Raw genomic sequence first — 14,082 nt, forward strand, 5'->3', positions numbered from 1 at the left:
ATCTGTTCTCTGGTAAATACCTTAACATGTATTAACTTCTCTTTAGCAAAGTGACGAAGATTTAAATTTGATTCTTCTGGTTTTACTCTTATTTTAAAAAAACTGGTATGGAGTAACTCAGTAGAAATTCTTTTTTCAATTTTGATTCTGACTATCATTTACAAGGATGATCAGGTGACTGGAGCACCTCCTGTATGAAGACAGGCTGAGAAAGTTGGGGCTGTTCAGCCTGGAGAAGAGAAGGCTGCGTGGGGATCTCATAGCAGCCTTCCAGTATCTGAAGGGGGGATATAAGGATGCTGGGGAGGGACTCTTCATTAGGGACTGTAGTGATAGGACAAGAGGTAACGGGTTAAAACTTAAACAGGGGAAGTTTAGATTGGATATAAGGAGGAAATTCTTTCCTGTGAGGGTGGTGAGGCACTGGAATGGATTGCCCAGGGAGGCTGTGAATGCTCCATCCCTTGCAGTGTTCAAGGCCAGGTTGGATGAAGCCTTGGCTGAGATGGTTTAGTGTGAGGTGTGCCTGGCCATGGCAGGGGGGTTGGAACTAGATGATGTTAAGGTCCTTTCCAACCCTAACTATTCTATGATTCTATGATCTCAAACTCTTACCACAGTAGCACAATGCCATAGTGTTTTTTCTTCTTAAGTGAAGGTGTGTGATGCAGCTTTCAAGTATTTTTGTGTGTATTTCCCTCTTCTCAAGTCTAGGGATCAGTGGAATTGTCCAGAGATAAGCTTCATTTCCCTCTTTTCCAGTTTTAAGTCACTACTGGGCAGTATAACTTCCTATTAATCTGCTAAAACACTAAAATCTCTTCTAATAATTTATTTATTTTTTTTTAATACTTGTAGGACAATTTATCTATTATTATTTATTATTATTCCCAGGATTATTTTGGCTTTGTCATTTCTTCAGACTATATATATCACAGTTGTTTTAGATTATGGAATGGTTTTGAGACAACTGAGGTGGAAAAAAAATCCACAAAGGACAAATCAATCCACCACATCATCTTTGCTTGTACAACTGTAAGTCAGCATCAAAACTCTGTATGGAGCATTACAGAGATTAGAGTGGCTAACACTTCAAAGACAAGCATGCATTCCTTAAACAGCTTTGTCTACAGCAAAGAACCACTGTCATAACTTCATCAAAACACAGATAAAACTGCATGTACATTGCATAGCTGTGCTGCCTCTTGAAAACATACCCGTGGAGAAACAAAATAAAGCTGCAGAACTTGGCTGCATATGTTATATTTCTGTGCAGCGCTTGCTTTCTTCCTTTCTACATAACAAATCTTTCAGTTGCCTTCTTGTTGATACTATGTTTATTTAGACTGACAGGTGCTCTGTCTTAGATAATTATAGGATAACTTAGATAATTATCAGGATAACTTTTTTTTTTTCCTCTTTTTTTCTCCTTTCTGGATTAAACAAAGAGTGATTACTTTTCATGTCTCACCTGTCAGGTTTACTGCTCCATTTTAATGCAGCAAGGAGAGGAGAAAAGGTGCAAAGTTAGTTGGCCAGCAGTAAACAGGGTAAGCATGACAACCAGAGATGTAAGAAATGTTGACTTACAGTAAAGATATCTAACAGTCAAGTTAAAAGGTGACAGTTCATCTAAATATTTAATGCTTGGGAATCATAGAATAAATGGAAGATACAAGGTTAAGTCCAAAATGAATCTTCTGCTGAAAAAGAAATCTCTTTCAGACATTATCCTTAAAGTAGTTCCACCTCAAATTTTAGCCAGTGGGATAATGTAGAATGGGCGTTTAATCTGAGGTATCAAAGTAATGTTAACATTACGTTGAAAAATGATGCCTCACTAAGTTGCAGTTCCCTCTTACATTCTAGAGAAGATAGAAGGCAGGAGAGGAAAGATGAAAGTGGAAGGCAGAGGAGAAAGGAAGAAGAGGGAGAGAAAGGTAAGCAAAGAACAAGGTTAAATATATGAGATAAGTATGACTTTAATTGAAAAAAAAAAAGAAAAAAAAAAGAAAACTTTAAAAACTATTTTACAACAGATAATAAGATGGAAATGAATTTGAAACAGTAGCCTAGAGGTGGTAGATGCCATACCCCTGGAAACAATTGAGTTCAGTTTGGACAGGGCTCAGAGAAACCTGATGCCGCTGCTCCTTGCAGGGGAGCTGGAATATGGAATAGATGACCTTTAAGGTCCCTTCCAACCCAAACTGTTCTAGGAACAAGGGCCAAAATTCACTCTGTTAAAAGACTCAAGCTTAGGTCCTGTCTATTTAAACAAATGAAAAAAAATGCATTGTAAGAGTAAAGAAGATGAAGTCTGTCAAAATACATTTATCTTCCCTACAAGTGGAAACTCACTCTACAAACAAAAATGGCTCTAGAAAGATCTAGAATGAGGAACATTTTGCTTTTCATCAGTGAAGGGCTCAAATTAGAGAACTTGTGATTTCTTAAAAACAAGGAGGAAGAACCACAGAAACTCAGGTTGAAAAAAACCCAAACTAACAAAAATAAAATGAATGAAAGAATGCTTTCTGGGCACATGAGCTCTCTATTTTGTTAGTTTCTGAGATACACTGAACAACTTCTAGAGCTCTTTAACATTCACTAACTGGGTTTCTAACCATGTAAACCCTGTGAAAGTGAACATGTGTGACACATTCAAAAATCAGCTGCAGCTACAGCTACAGGTTGGTTTGAGAAGTAATTCAGAGCAGCCCTGCGGAGGACCTGGGGATGTTGGTCTATGAGAAACAATATGAGCCAGCTTCAGTGTGCGCTCGCAGCCCAGAAAGCCAGCCCTGTCCTGGGCTGCATCAAAAGCAGCATGACCAGCAGGTTGAAGGAAGTGATCCTGCGCCTCTACTCTGCTCTCGTGAGACCTCACTTGGAGTACTGTGTGCAGTTCTGGTGTCCTCAACATAAGAAGGGCATAGAGCTGTTGGAGCAGGTCCAAAGGAGGGCCCCAAGGATGATCGGGGGTTCGAGCACCTCCCGTATGAAGACAGGCTGAGAAAGTTGGGGCTGTTCAGACTGGAGAAGAGAAGCTGTGTGGAGAACTCATAGCAGCCTTCCAGTATCTGAAGGGGGCCTACAAGGATGCTGGGGAGGGACTCTTCATCAGGGTTTGTAGCAGTAGGAAAAGGAGTAATGGGTTCAAACTGAAACAGGGGAGATTTAGGTTAGATATAAGGAAGAAATTTTTTACTGTGAGAGTGATGAGGCTCTGGAATGGGTTGCCCAAAGAAGTTGTGAATGCTCCATCCCTGGCAGTGCTCAAGGCCAGGCTGGACAGAGCCTTGAGCAACATTGTCTTATTGTTTAGATTTAAGTCCAGTAGACTAAAGATCTACTCCAAAATAACCGTGTCCCTTCACTATGACTGCGGGGTGGTAGAACTGCTGCAATGACAAAGAACACTGAGCTGGCCACTGGCCAAGTCAGTTCCATTTGCAAAGACATGAACTTCAGAAAGACTGGATTTTGTAACTGTAATTCAATGGTAACTCAGACAAAAAAAAAAATAAAATAAAATCATGTTTACTGTGAAGATAGTTGAACACTGGAATGGGTTGCCCAGAGAAGTTGTTGAGATTCCACTCTTGCATATATTGAAACTTCCTGGCCATTCTCTGAACAGGGCTGGGACAGGGTAATCCCCAGAGATAGGGCCCTGTGGATGTGTGATCTGTGAGCTCTTATGCACACAATACATTAATAAGCCTCAGTTGTGTTGGATAGAACATTGCAGCAGTATCTGATGACAACAAAAGGTACTCTTCAGTATTTTCCCCATTTATTACTGTTAAGTACAAGGCTGCAATGATCATTTGGCTATATTCTAATATGTGATCCAAAAATCTTCCGATGCAGAATTCTTGCTTTCAGATTTTAAGACGACAAAATGCAGAAGCAATAACTGACCAACAAATAATAAAGGGGTCAAAAATGAAGTCCTAGTACTTGGGACAGCTAAATATCCCCCACACCAACCCATATAACTTATCCACTCTATCTGTAATAGCATCTGTTTAAAAAGGAGGGAGAGATCTGAAAACTCATGGCAGTCAGGTGAAGTTCCTGATGACTGGAAAAGGGGAAATATAACCCCCATTTTCAAGAAGGGGAAAAACGATGACACAGGGAACTGACCAGTCAGTCTCAGCTCTGTGCCTGGCAAAATCTTGGAGCAGATTCTCCTGGAAGGCATGCTAAGGCACATGAAAAAGTGCCTTGTTGACAGCCAGCATGGCTTCACTAAGGGGAAATCCTGCCTGACCAATTTGGTGGCCTTCTATGATGGGGCCACCGAACTGATGGACAGAGGTAGAGCAGTTGACGTCATCTACCTGGACTTGTGCAACGTGTTCGACACTGTTCCACACAACATCCTTGTCTCTGAATTGGAGAGACATCAATTTGATAGGTGGACCACTTGGTGGATAAAGAACTGGCTGGATGGCTGCATGCAAAGAGTTGTGGTCAATGGCTCAATGTCCAGGTGGAGACCAGTAACGAGTGGTGTCTCTCAGGGATCAGTGCTGGGACCGGTCTTGTTCAACATCTTTGACAGTGACATGGACAGTGGGATTGAGAGCGCCCTCAGCAAGTTTGCCAATGACACCAAGCTGTGTGGTTCGGTTGATATGCTGGAGGGAAGGAATGCCATTCAGAGGGACCTTGACAGACTTGTGAGGTGGGCTGATGCCAACCTTATGAAGTTTAACCATGCCAAGTGCAACGTCTTACACCTGGGTCAGAGCAACCGCAGGCACAGCTACAGGTTGGGCAGAGAAGAGATTCAGAGCAGCCCTGCACAGAAGGATTTCGGTCAATGAGAAACTTCATTCATATGAGCCCTCAGTGTGTGCTCTCAGCTCAGAAAGCCAACTGTATCCTGGGCTGCATCATGACCAGCAGCATAACCAGCTGCATCATAAAAGCAGCATAACCAGGAAGTCGAAGGAGGTGATCCTGCCCCTCTACTCTTCTCTCACGAGACCTCACTTGGAATACTGTGAACAATTCTGGTGACCTCAACATAAAACGGACATGGAACTATTGGAACAAGTCCAGAGAAGGGCCACGAGGATGTTCCGGGGACTGGAACACCTTCCATAGGAAGACAGGTTGAGAAAGTTGGGGCTATTCAGCCTGGAGAAGAGAAGGCTGCATGGAGACCTCATAGCAGCATTCCAGTAGCTGAAAGGGGCCTATAAGGATGTTGGGGAGAGACTCTTCATTAGGGACTGCAGTGATGGGACAAGGGGTAATGGGTTAAAACTTAAACAGGGGAAGTTCTGTTTGAATATAAGGAGGAAGTTCTTTACTGTAAGGGTGGTGAGGCACTGGAATGGGTTGCCCAGAGAAGTTGTGAATGCTCCATCCTTGGTGGCCTTATCAAGGCCAGGTTGGACAGAGCCTTAGATGACATGGTTTAGTGTGCGGTGCCCCATGGCAGGGGGGTTGGAACTAGATGATCTTAAGGTCCTTTTCAACCCTAACTGTTCTATGAGTCTATGATTCTAAGATTCCCCCCTTAAAATGATTTTTGATTTTTTTTTCAAGAAACTGCACTCTTTCTTTCTCTATGATAGAAATTAAAATGTAAAAGTAGTATTTTAATTCATAAGTCTCTTCATTAGGGCTTGTAATATTTCCTGTATCCATGAAAATTTCTCATTTTCCTATTTCTTATGCATTTTTTAACATGTCCAACTCTGGTAGCCATGGTAATTCAACAGAGTTAATTCAGAAATTAAATTTCACTGTTTTCTCAAAGCACTACCTAAATATCACGACTGTCTCATCTAGTTATTCTGCTTCTACGGACAGTAAAGCTATCGAACTCTGTTAGCCTGCATCCAGGTTGCATACTCTAGAAAAGAAAAATCCAATTATATATTACATTTTTTACAGAAATGAAAAGTTCACAGAGGACTATAGACTGGTAAAATGGCAGTCATAATTTCTCAGAGGTCATTTTCAAAATCAGCGCAGTTTAACAATTTACAGCTTATACATGGGAATATAGAAATAAATAAACACATATGGACATTTGCCTGAACAGTTTTAGTTCCACTAGTAAATAACAGATGCAAAATATGTCCCCCGTTTTCAGTGAATGACAATCTCTTCGTACTACTGATGAACAAATTTTACCTGCTCGTTTGCGGATTACGCCTATAATTTTTTTGGTAACAGAACTGGAGTTTGTTACTATGAATTTCATAAATACAATCAACATTCCCAGAAGCATTTACACGCCTGCTTTACTGCCCTTGTTTGGATTTGTTTTGTATGGGAAAAGTTTTAGTTTAATACTCCAAATTAACCAGAAAAAAGGGAATATTTCACTCTTAGCACATCTCTAATGACCAGGTTTTTAAGTGACAGACAGACACAAACAGGGGTTCACTGGTTGCTAATCAATTAGATTGTCTGAGACAGTAGGCAGTAATAGAAACCTTCAGGCGACATAATAGACCATGTATTATGTTGCTGTAAGATTACATACCTAAAGAACATTCTATAAATGTGTATCTGTTTGGAACCCAAAGCTAAGGTTAAGCCTGGACTGTTTTTTTCACTTCTGAATGGAGAATTTTCTCTCTATAACCCAAAGCGAGTTCTCTACAGGCATTTTCAGAGGTATGTGAGTGGAGACACTTAGGGAGAGAGGAGTATACAGGGTGGCAAACTTAAATATTTGTATGCAGGTGATACCATCATAGCCATTAGTTTTAGATGATGTACTCCACTTAATTAAATTATCACTGGTGTGCCCCTGCACCCCCAACAAGGTCACAGCATCTTTATAGCATTCTCCAATTATCCTTCATCAATATATCTCTAAAATGTACTGGGAACAAAATGTAAATCTTAAACTTTGTGTGTTTGATTCTTTGGGTTTGATTTAGTAGCTAGACCTCTGTGAACTCATTTACACTGTAAAAGGCTGGTATGTATATATTAAGGCATCATACACCATTTTTATCTAGTACGTTGTAAGGCAGAGAGAGGTCCTTTGTGTAATAGAAAACCTACATCTGTGTCATTGTGAAAGAAGAGTGATGTTTGATCTCTTTCCAAGATTAGTAGAAAACAGCTACTGATGTTTCTTTAATCTCTGAGTTCTGAGCTTCAATTCATGTACTTACACCGCCAAATTGAGGCAAACTATCAAAAGCAAAAACTCAAATTACTTGAGTGGAGATGAAAATGATGTTTAACATCAAGCTGAATGTAAACCCCTAATGTATTACTATTGAACATCTACAAATAAGTTTTAAAAATTCAAATGTGTGAATTCCATCCATATTTATATGCAAGCACATATTTTTTACAAACATATGCAAAGTGGAAAAAACATTTAAATGCATAACTGTTAATACTGTCATCAGCAGAAAAAGGTACCCATGTACCTGTAATTTTTGGAAACTTTCTGTCAATCTACTAAAATTTCTGCAGTGTTCTGGAAACCATTAATAAATATGAAAATATATAAAAGCAATGACATTACTGCTGTAGTACAACAAATATAGAGTAGAACAGTATTATAAAATGGCTGATATCAGAAAGATACATGCCCACTAAAAAAAAGTAAAAGGGAAACTTACCTTTTATAAAGAAGTATAGCAATAACAATACAGATGATAAACACCACTGCAAGAACTGGTCCAACGACCCAAATCAAGCCTTCTTCCTCATCTGTTATTGGTTGGGGATCAAGGTCCATTGACACAACAGGATCAGAATATGGGCTGGTTGCATACATGGTCTATACAAATAGATAAAGGAGTGCATTTAAAATATGAACTATGCTAGATTTAAAAGATAGATATATATATATACACAAGATAATGATGTAATGAAGAAGGCAATGCGAAAATCTTTACTTTGTGCTCCATATATTAGCAGTGACCTGAAATTAAGTAACACAGTCCTCCATAGAACACTTTGCAACTTAAGCAGAGAAAGAGAAAATGACGTATAGGAATATAACCTATCAGTTACTCATTTTTTGTTTTTTTTTTTTTCTAGCTTTATATTGGCTTAACAATATTTCTTTCTGCAAGATGTAAAATGGTATTTCTGAAACCAAGATGTAAAAATGATATTTCTGAAACGAGAATACTATAGGTGAAAATAAAGGGGACTGAATGTAGGAAGTGCCTACAAAAGTAAACTATGGCAATAATAGGGTGCATTTTGAGCAATCAAAACTTATCTGACACTGTTCTTACAGAAGAGGGAAACAACTGGAATTTTAGACTGAAAGCCAGGTGAAGCCACTGTAGAATAGGAAGGGATGCTAAATACTCAAAGTCTTTCTTAACCGTGGAACTAGAATTATAATTCAGTAGAGGCCTTTCAAAATCTTTGCCTTACTGGATGCTGTTAAGCCAACTGGCCTAGGATAAGATCTGAGATGTCTGATCTATGGATGAGTGCAGAGTTAAAATTACAGAGAGGAGAGGCTGAGGAGCCAGCCTGCTAAAACTGGATCATGCAAAGAACTCTGAGCTACAGTAAAATGTAAGTTGAGAATCGTTTGTTCTTGGCTCTTGTCTTTGCTGGAATGTCCCCACCAGCACTTAAGTAGGATTTAAACTACAGTTCTTGCCAACGACTTCAAAACTTGATTCAGCAGTAAATCAGGAATATCAACCAAGTTAGACTAAGATAACCAGGAGAAGAAATTAGCTTTCACTTACCATGTTTGCAGTGTATTCTGAAAGCTGTCCTAAGCCAAGACAAGTGTTACAAAAGTAGAAGTGTTTTTCACATTTCATCTGGCCTTGTTTTGGGCTCTGGGGCACAACAGTGCCTGGGTTTGAGACAGGATTAGGACCAGCAAAGTTGACGCACAAAACTGAGCTAGTACGCATGCCAGTTATGTCCAGTTGTATTATGCTCTTTTACTAAATATGCACCAAACATTTTAAAAGTCTATGATTGGTGCTTAGAAATTGAGAAGCCTATATGTTCCATTTCTGAAATACCTGAGCTGACTGAGGCTTTTTTCCTAAATTCAGTAATCTCAAAAGATAGAAGAAAGCCTATTGTTACAGTAAGACACTTTATTTAGCCTCTTCCTTTAGAGCTGGAAGAAAAAAACACCTGGAAAGGGATTGTCTTGGTTTTGGCGGGGTTAGAGTTGATTTTCTTCCTAGAGCTGGTGCAGCGCTGTGTTTTGGCTTTAGTCTGAGAACAGTGCTGACAACACACTGGTGGTCTTAGTTGTTGCTAAGTAGCACTAACCTTGATCAAGAACTTTTCAGTTTCTCATGCTCTGCCAGTGAGGAGGGGCGCAAGAAGCTGGGAGGAAGCAGACAGGACACCTGACCCAGACTAGCCAAAGGGGCATTTCATACCACAGCACATCATGCCCGGTGTATAAACTGGGGGGAGTTACCCAGAAGCAAACGATTGCTGCTTGGAGATAGGCTAGGTATTGGTCAGCAGGTGGTCAGCAATTGTACTGTCCATCACTGCTGTTGTATTTTTTACTTTCTCCCTTCAGTTTTATATCTCTCATCTTTTTATTTTCCTTATCATTATTATTACTAATAGTAGTATACTGTACTTTAGCTATTAAACTGTTCTTACCTCAATCCACAGGTTTTACATTCTTCAGATTCACCTCCCAAGCCCATCTGAGGGAGGGGTGGGGGGACTAAGAGAAGGGGGTGAGCAAGTGGCACTTCATTATTGGCTGGGGTTAAACCATGACAGGGATTCTGAGGGATTCTCAGGGATAACAGTATGAACACTTACTACGTGTTCTCCAAAACCAGAGGATTTTGCTTTTAATTTTCAACCAACCTGTATTAATCACATTTTTGCAAAAAATGACTATTTTGTTTCTTTCCACTTGATAACATGCTTAATTTAATTATAGACTGTAGCCATAAACTCTTTCAGATTCCATTTCACAAAATTAAACAAATTCAGACCTCCCCATGCACTGTTGTAAAGCAAGCTCTTCCCTGAACAAAGTAATTTTATGATAACCCTTATGTAAAAGGTATTTTGAATATGGGGAAAAACATTCCTCACAAGTTACAACTCATGCACCAGTAGAATCTATAGTCCTAGAAGAAAACCAGCTATACTGAGTGCAGATACACTGGAGAATTGGGAGTTGAAGCTCACTGACCCTTATGAACTCTTCACTCTCTGGGACTACTTCATACAATTTCTGACACACAGACTTTTAGCCATCTCACTTTACACACAAAGCTGTTCACTCTCTCCAGTTTGAACTTCTCTGATTCAGTGCCTTCAGAATTCACTGTCTCTGCAGTCACTCTTAAAAAAGTTTAAGGGGAACTTTTGATTTATGTTAGAGTTCGCAGGAGACATTTTATTTTCAAATGAAGATATGTATCCAAACATATTGAAACTGAAACTACTTCCTCATTATGTAGGCAAATTCTGTTGACATCAAGAAAGTGATTCTAGGGCTACATGCCGGAAGCATTAGACAAGAATTCAGATTGTGGTGCAATAGTTTTGAGTGGTTGAGCCAACAAATGTACCTGTTAGGTTTAGGTACCAATATTACACACTGTATGTTAAAATATTAATGTGTATTGCAACTTCTTTCAATGGTCCTATTTCAATCTTTTTTTTTTTTAATTACTATACAGTAGATCAACTTATACATAAAGGGCCATAACTACAAGATGAATTACATAAAGAGGATGACAGCTCATTATTTGTCTCACCTCAGGAATTTTCCTTGTTATTGAATTATTTTCTAACTTCCTAAGAATTTACTGATAAAGTTGTTAGGGAATAATGAGTGTAACAAAAAAGGCTAGTTGTGCATGTATCTGATTCAGTGGATCTTTCCAACAATCCTGCATATTGAACACCACAACTCAATAGTAGTATTAAGGCAAAGAAGAAATTCTTTTCTAAATAAATTGGGAAATAAGACTCTAAACCTGTGTCACTGAATGTCTCAAATGGCAGAGCATGTAATTTGAGAAGGATCACAACATATCTAGTTAAAGGTTAACATTAGGTTTCCGTCATGCACAGAAGTAACACATAAAGGTGCAAGCAAAGTAGAAAATTTCAAGGAATTAACTGGAACTAAGCAAGGAAATACTTTAGCGAAGCTGTAGCGTACCGTAAAAAAATAGCTTTCGGGAGCTAGCATAACTATTAATCTTTCTATTTTTTTTTTTTCCCCATGAGTTGTGAAGAAGTAATTTAGAGATTTAAAAATATTAACTAACTTACAGATTCTGAGTGCTCCATTACAGCCAATACAAAGAACACATATTCTTGACCACTCTGCAGTTGCTTATTCTCAAAGCCACCATAATGCTTCTTATCCCCCAACGTGAACTCCGTAGGAAGAACTTTGAAGTGAGCTGCAATATATGGCTTTAATTCCACTTCCCTCTCAAGACGAATGCTTCTGCGTTTCCTAGCTATCTCCTTAAGCAGCTTTAGAATGAAGGGAGAAGAAAGAGAAAGAGAAAGCAAGAACAGAAAGGTAACTGAAAAAAATTTTAATGTAACTTATTAACAATGTAATGAGAAAATCTAATGCATGACCAGGAACTACAAAAATACAGTTTATCCACATTCCATGGTGTATATCAATATTACTACAACAGTTTTTGCAAAATCTTTCAATATCTTGTCATCCTTGTTAAGGTAAGACACTAGGTAGGAAATGAACTGCCCAGAGTACAAACATAAAACAATTAGATCAGTTTTCAGTATCTGATATTGTTGTCTCTAAGGGGAAAAAAAAAAACAACATACCATCTCTGAGGACATATATATATATACAGACATCATATTACACATCACATACATCTATGTGTATTACATATGAAGTCAGTCATAGAATAGAACCGCAGAATAATTTACATTCGAAAAGACCCTTAAGACCATCAAGTCCAGCTATTATCCTAACACTGCCAAGTCCACCACTAAACCATGTCCCCAAGTGCCACATCTACATCTCTTCTAAACACCTCCAGGGATGGTAACACCACCATTGGTCCAATTCTTGACAACTCTTTTGGTGAAGAAATTTTTCCTAATATCCAATCTAAATCTCTCTTGGTGCAACTTGATGCCATTTCCTCTTGTCCCATAGCTTGTTACTTGGGAAAAGAGACCAGCACCCACCTCGCTATAACTTCCTTTCAGGCAGTTGAGGAAAGCAATTAGGTCTCATCTGACCTTCCTTTTTTCCAGCTTAATCGACCCCACTAAACAACCCCAGTTTTCTCAGCTGCTCCTCATAAGAGTTGTGGGTCTAGATCCTTCATGAGATTTACTGCTCTTTGGACTGGCTTCAGTACCTCAATATCTTTCTTGTAGGGAGGCAAAGCAGCCCAAAACTGAACACAGTATTAGACTGCAGCCTCACTAGTGCAGAGTTCAAAGGAATAATCACTTCCCTAATGCATAATAATACCTTCTCCCTCCCTATAAAGTTGAAATGTACTTTCTTGTCTCCTGTTTGATACAATAAAACTTAACAAGTCATAGAATGTAATTATTTTAAAAACAGGAATAAAAAAATACAAAATTGGAAAAAAAATCCCATTTGAAAAAATTTGTTAACTATTTAAAACTTTTTCTGGTAACTCTGAAATACAAGCAACTCAACATTAAGTAGCTATGAACAGCTTTTTTGTACTCTGGTAATATTAAATTCCTGAACACCTCAGAGAGCTTACAACGTACTTCAGAAACAGTAAACAAAGTGTAGAAAAGTTTACAGAGTGATTTTTAAACATATCTTCCATTCCGAACCTGAAATTGACTGCCATTTTATTTGTTCAAAATCACAAAGAGATGTGTTCTTCGTGATGGGCTTGTTCAACACTACAGAATAGATTGGTTACAGGAATCAGTAATGGGACCTATGAATCCCAGGACAACTTTTCTATTGGTAGGCTACAAAAGATTATCTGCTACGCTATCATACACAATCCACACTTCAAATTTTAACTGCCTAATCTGACTTTCAAAATGTAGCTTTTCCATATTTCATAAAACATTTGTTCTGATGAACAAAGCTAAAATGTACATCAGTACATTTAAGACAAGGTGCTAGACTCAAACTTGGAAAATATATAGTAATTAATGAAGGAACTTATTTCATCTGGTATAATCTGTTGATGAATTACTTATTAAATCAGACAAATGCTTATTCAATATCTTGTATCACTCTGGACATACTGACATTCAACAAATATTAATCTGAGTCAATTACAAGGAGCCTGAACTTTTCCTTGGTGATGATGACTTCTAAGGCCTCTTCACAGTTCCCTTAATTTTTCATTTATGAAACTTATTCAATGTCCTGTAGTCTTAGACTGCAGTCATAAATTTCCAAGGTCACACAGTAGGCTTTTCAGGACACAGGCAGTGCTAATACAATAGATTAGCAAAAAACTTCCATGTTAGGACAAGGAGACAAATCTACAGAGCTAGATACAGGTTAAAAAAAAACAACACACCAAACCAAAAAAGCTAACAAACATCAAATTTCATTTTTGCTATATATTTTAATTCTAGGCAACATGTTCACTCAGAGAAGCTCTCTCTTGCTTCAGCCTGTTCTTTTGTGCCAGGCCTTAGCTTAGCTAGCACATTCTGCCTTCTTCACATAGGTTCTATTTTTACACTTATATTGCAAATTTATTTTGTATTTTGCAATTATGCAGTTAACAACATATGTTTACGGTGCATATAAAATCATCTACTATTCACTCTGCTACTGAGACAGAAGCTTTTAATATAGATTACTTTGACACCACTTCTCACTGAAGTACTTACTTCAAACACAGGCTACAGATACAAACAGGAACAACCTGCACTACTTGGATCCAAACTTCTGTGGCATTTAGGGCATTTGCATGCTACCCCTTAAAAGACCTATACAGTCAACTGCTTTCCAGCTCTAAGGCTCAGTCTGTTCTATGTTACAGAGATTTTAAATTAACTCTATCAGTTTCCATGCTACTACACAAAAGCTGGTACACTGCAATGAATCCCCTGTGTTAAACAGAACTGGCCATAATTTGAGACTAG

At 38.5% G+C, this 14,082-nt stretch overlaps 1 protein-coding gene across 37 annotated transcripts in view; it reads right to left on the reverse strand.

The window, feature by feature from the left end:
- PTPRD (protein tyrosine phosphatase receptor type D) overlaps window positions 1–14,082 on the reverse strand; it is a 601,423-nt gene that overhangs the window by 86,289 nt on the left and 501,052 nt on the right. For 20 of the 37 annotated variants that reach the window (XM_061479480.1, XM_061479518.1, XM_061479506.1 and 17 more), the window contains 3 exons: window positions 11,260–11,469; window positions 7,623–7,783; window positions 1,472–1,486 (listed from right to left, as the gene is read on the reverse strand). In XM_061479480.1, coding sequence (XP_061335464.1) covers window positions 1,472–1,486; window positions 7,623–7,783; window positions 11,260–11,469 — 386 coding nt within the window. The remainder of the gene's footprint in view (window positions 1–1,471; window positions 1,487–7,622; window positions 7,784–11,259; window positions 11,470–14,082) is intronic. The other 17 variants (XM_061479501.1, XM_061479498.1, XM_061479516.1 and 14 more) reach the window with 2 other exon arrangements.

Source organism: Pezoporus flaviventris, unplaced genomic scaffold (assembly GCF_033815535.1).
Source record: "Pezoporus flaviventris isolate CSIRO_AGI_PZ_B2104156 unplaced genomic scaffold, CSIRO_AGI_Pfla_v1 ptg000150l, whole genome shotgun sequence".
Taxonomy (NCBI): Eukaryota; Metazoa; Chordata; class Aves; order Psittaciformes; family Psittacidae; genus Pezoporus; species Pezoporus flaviventris.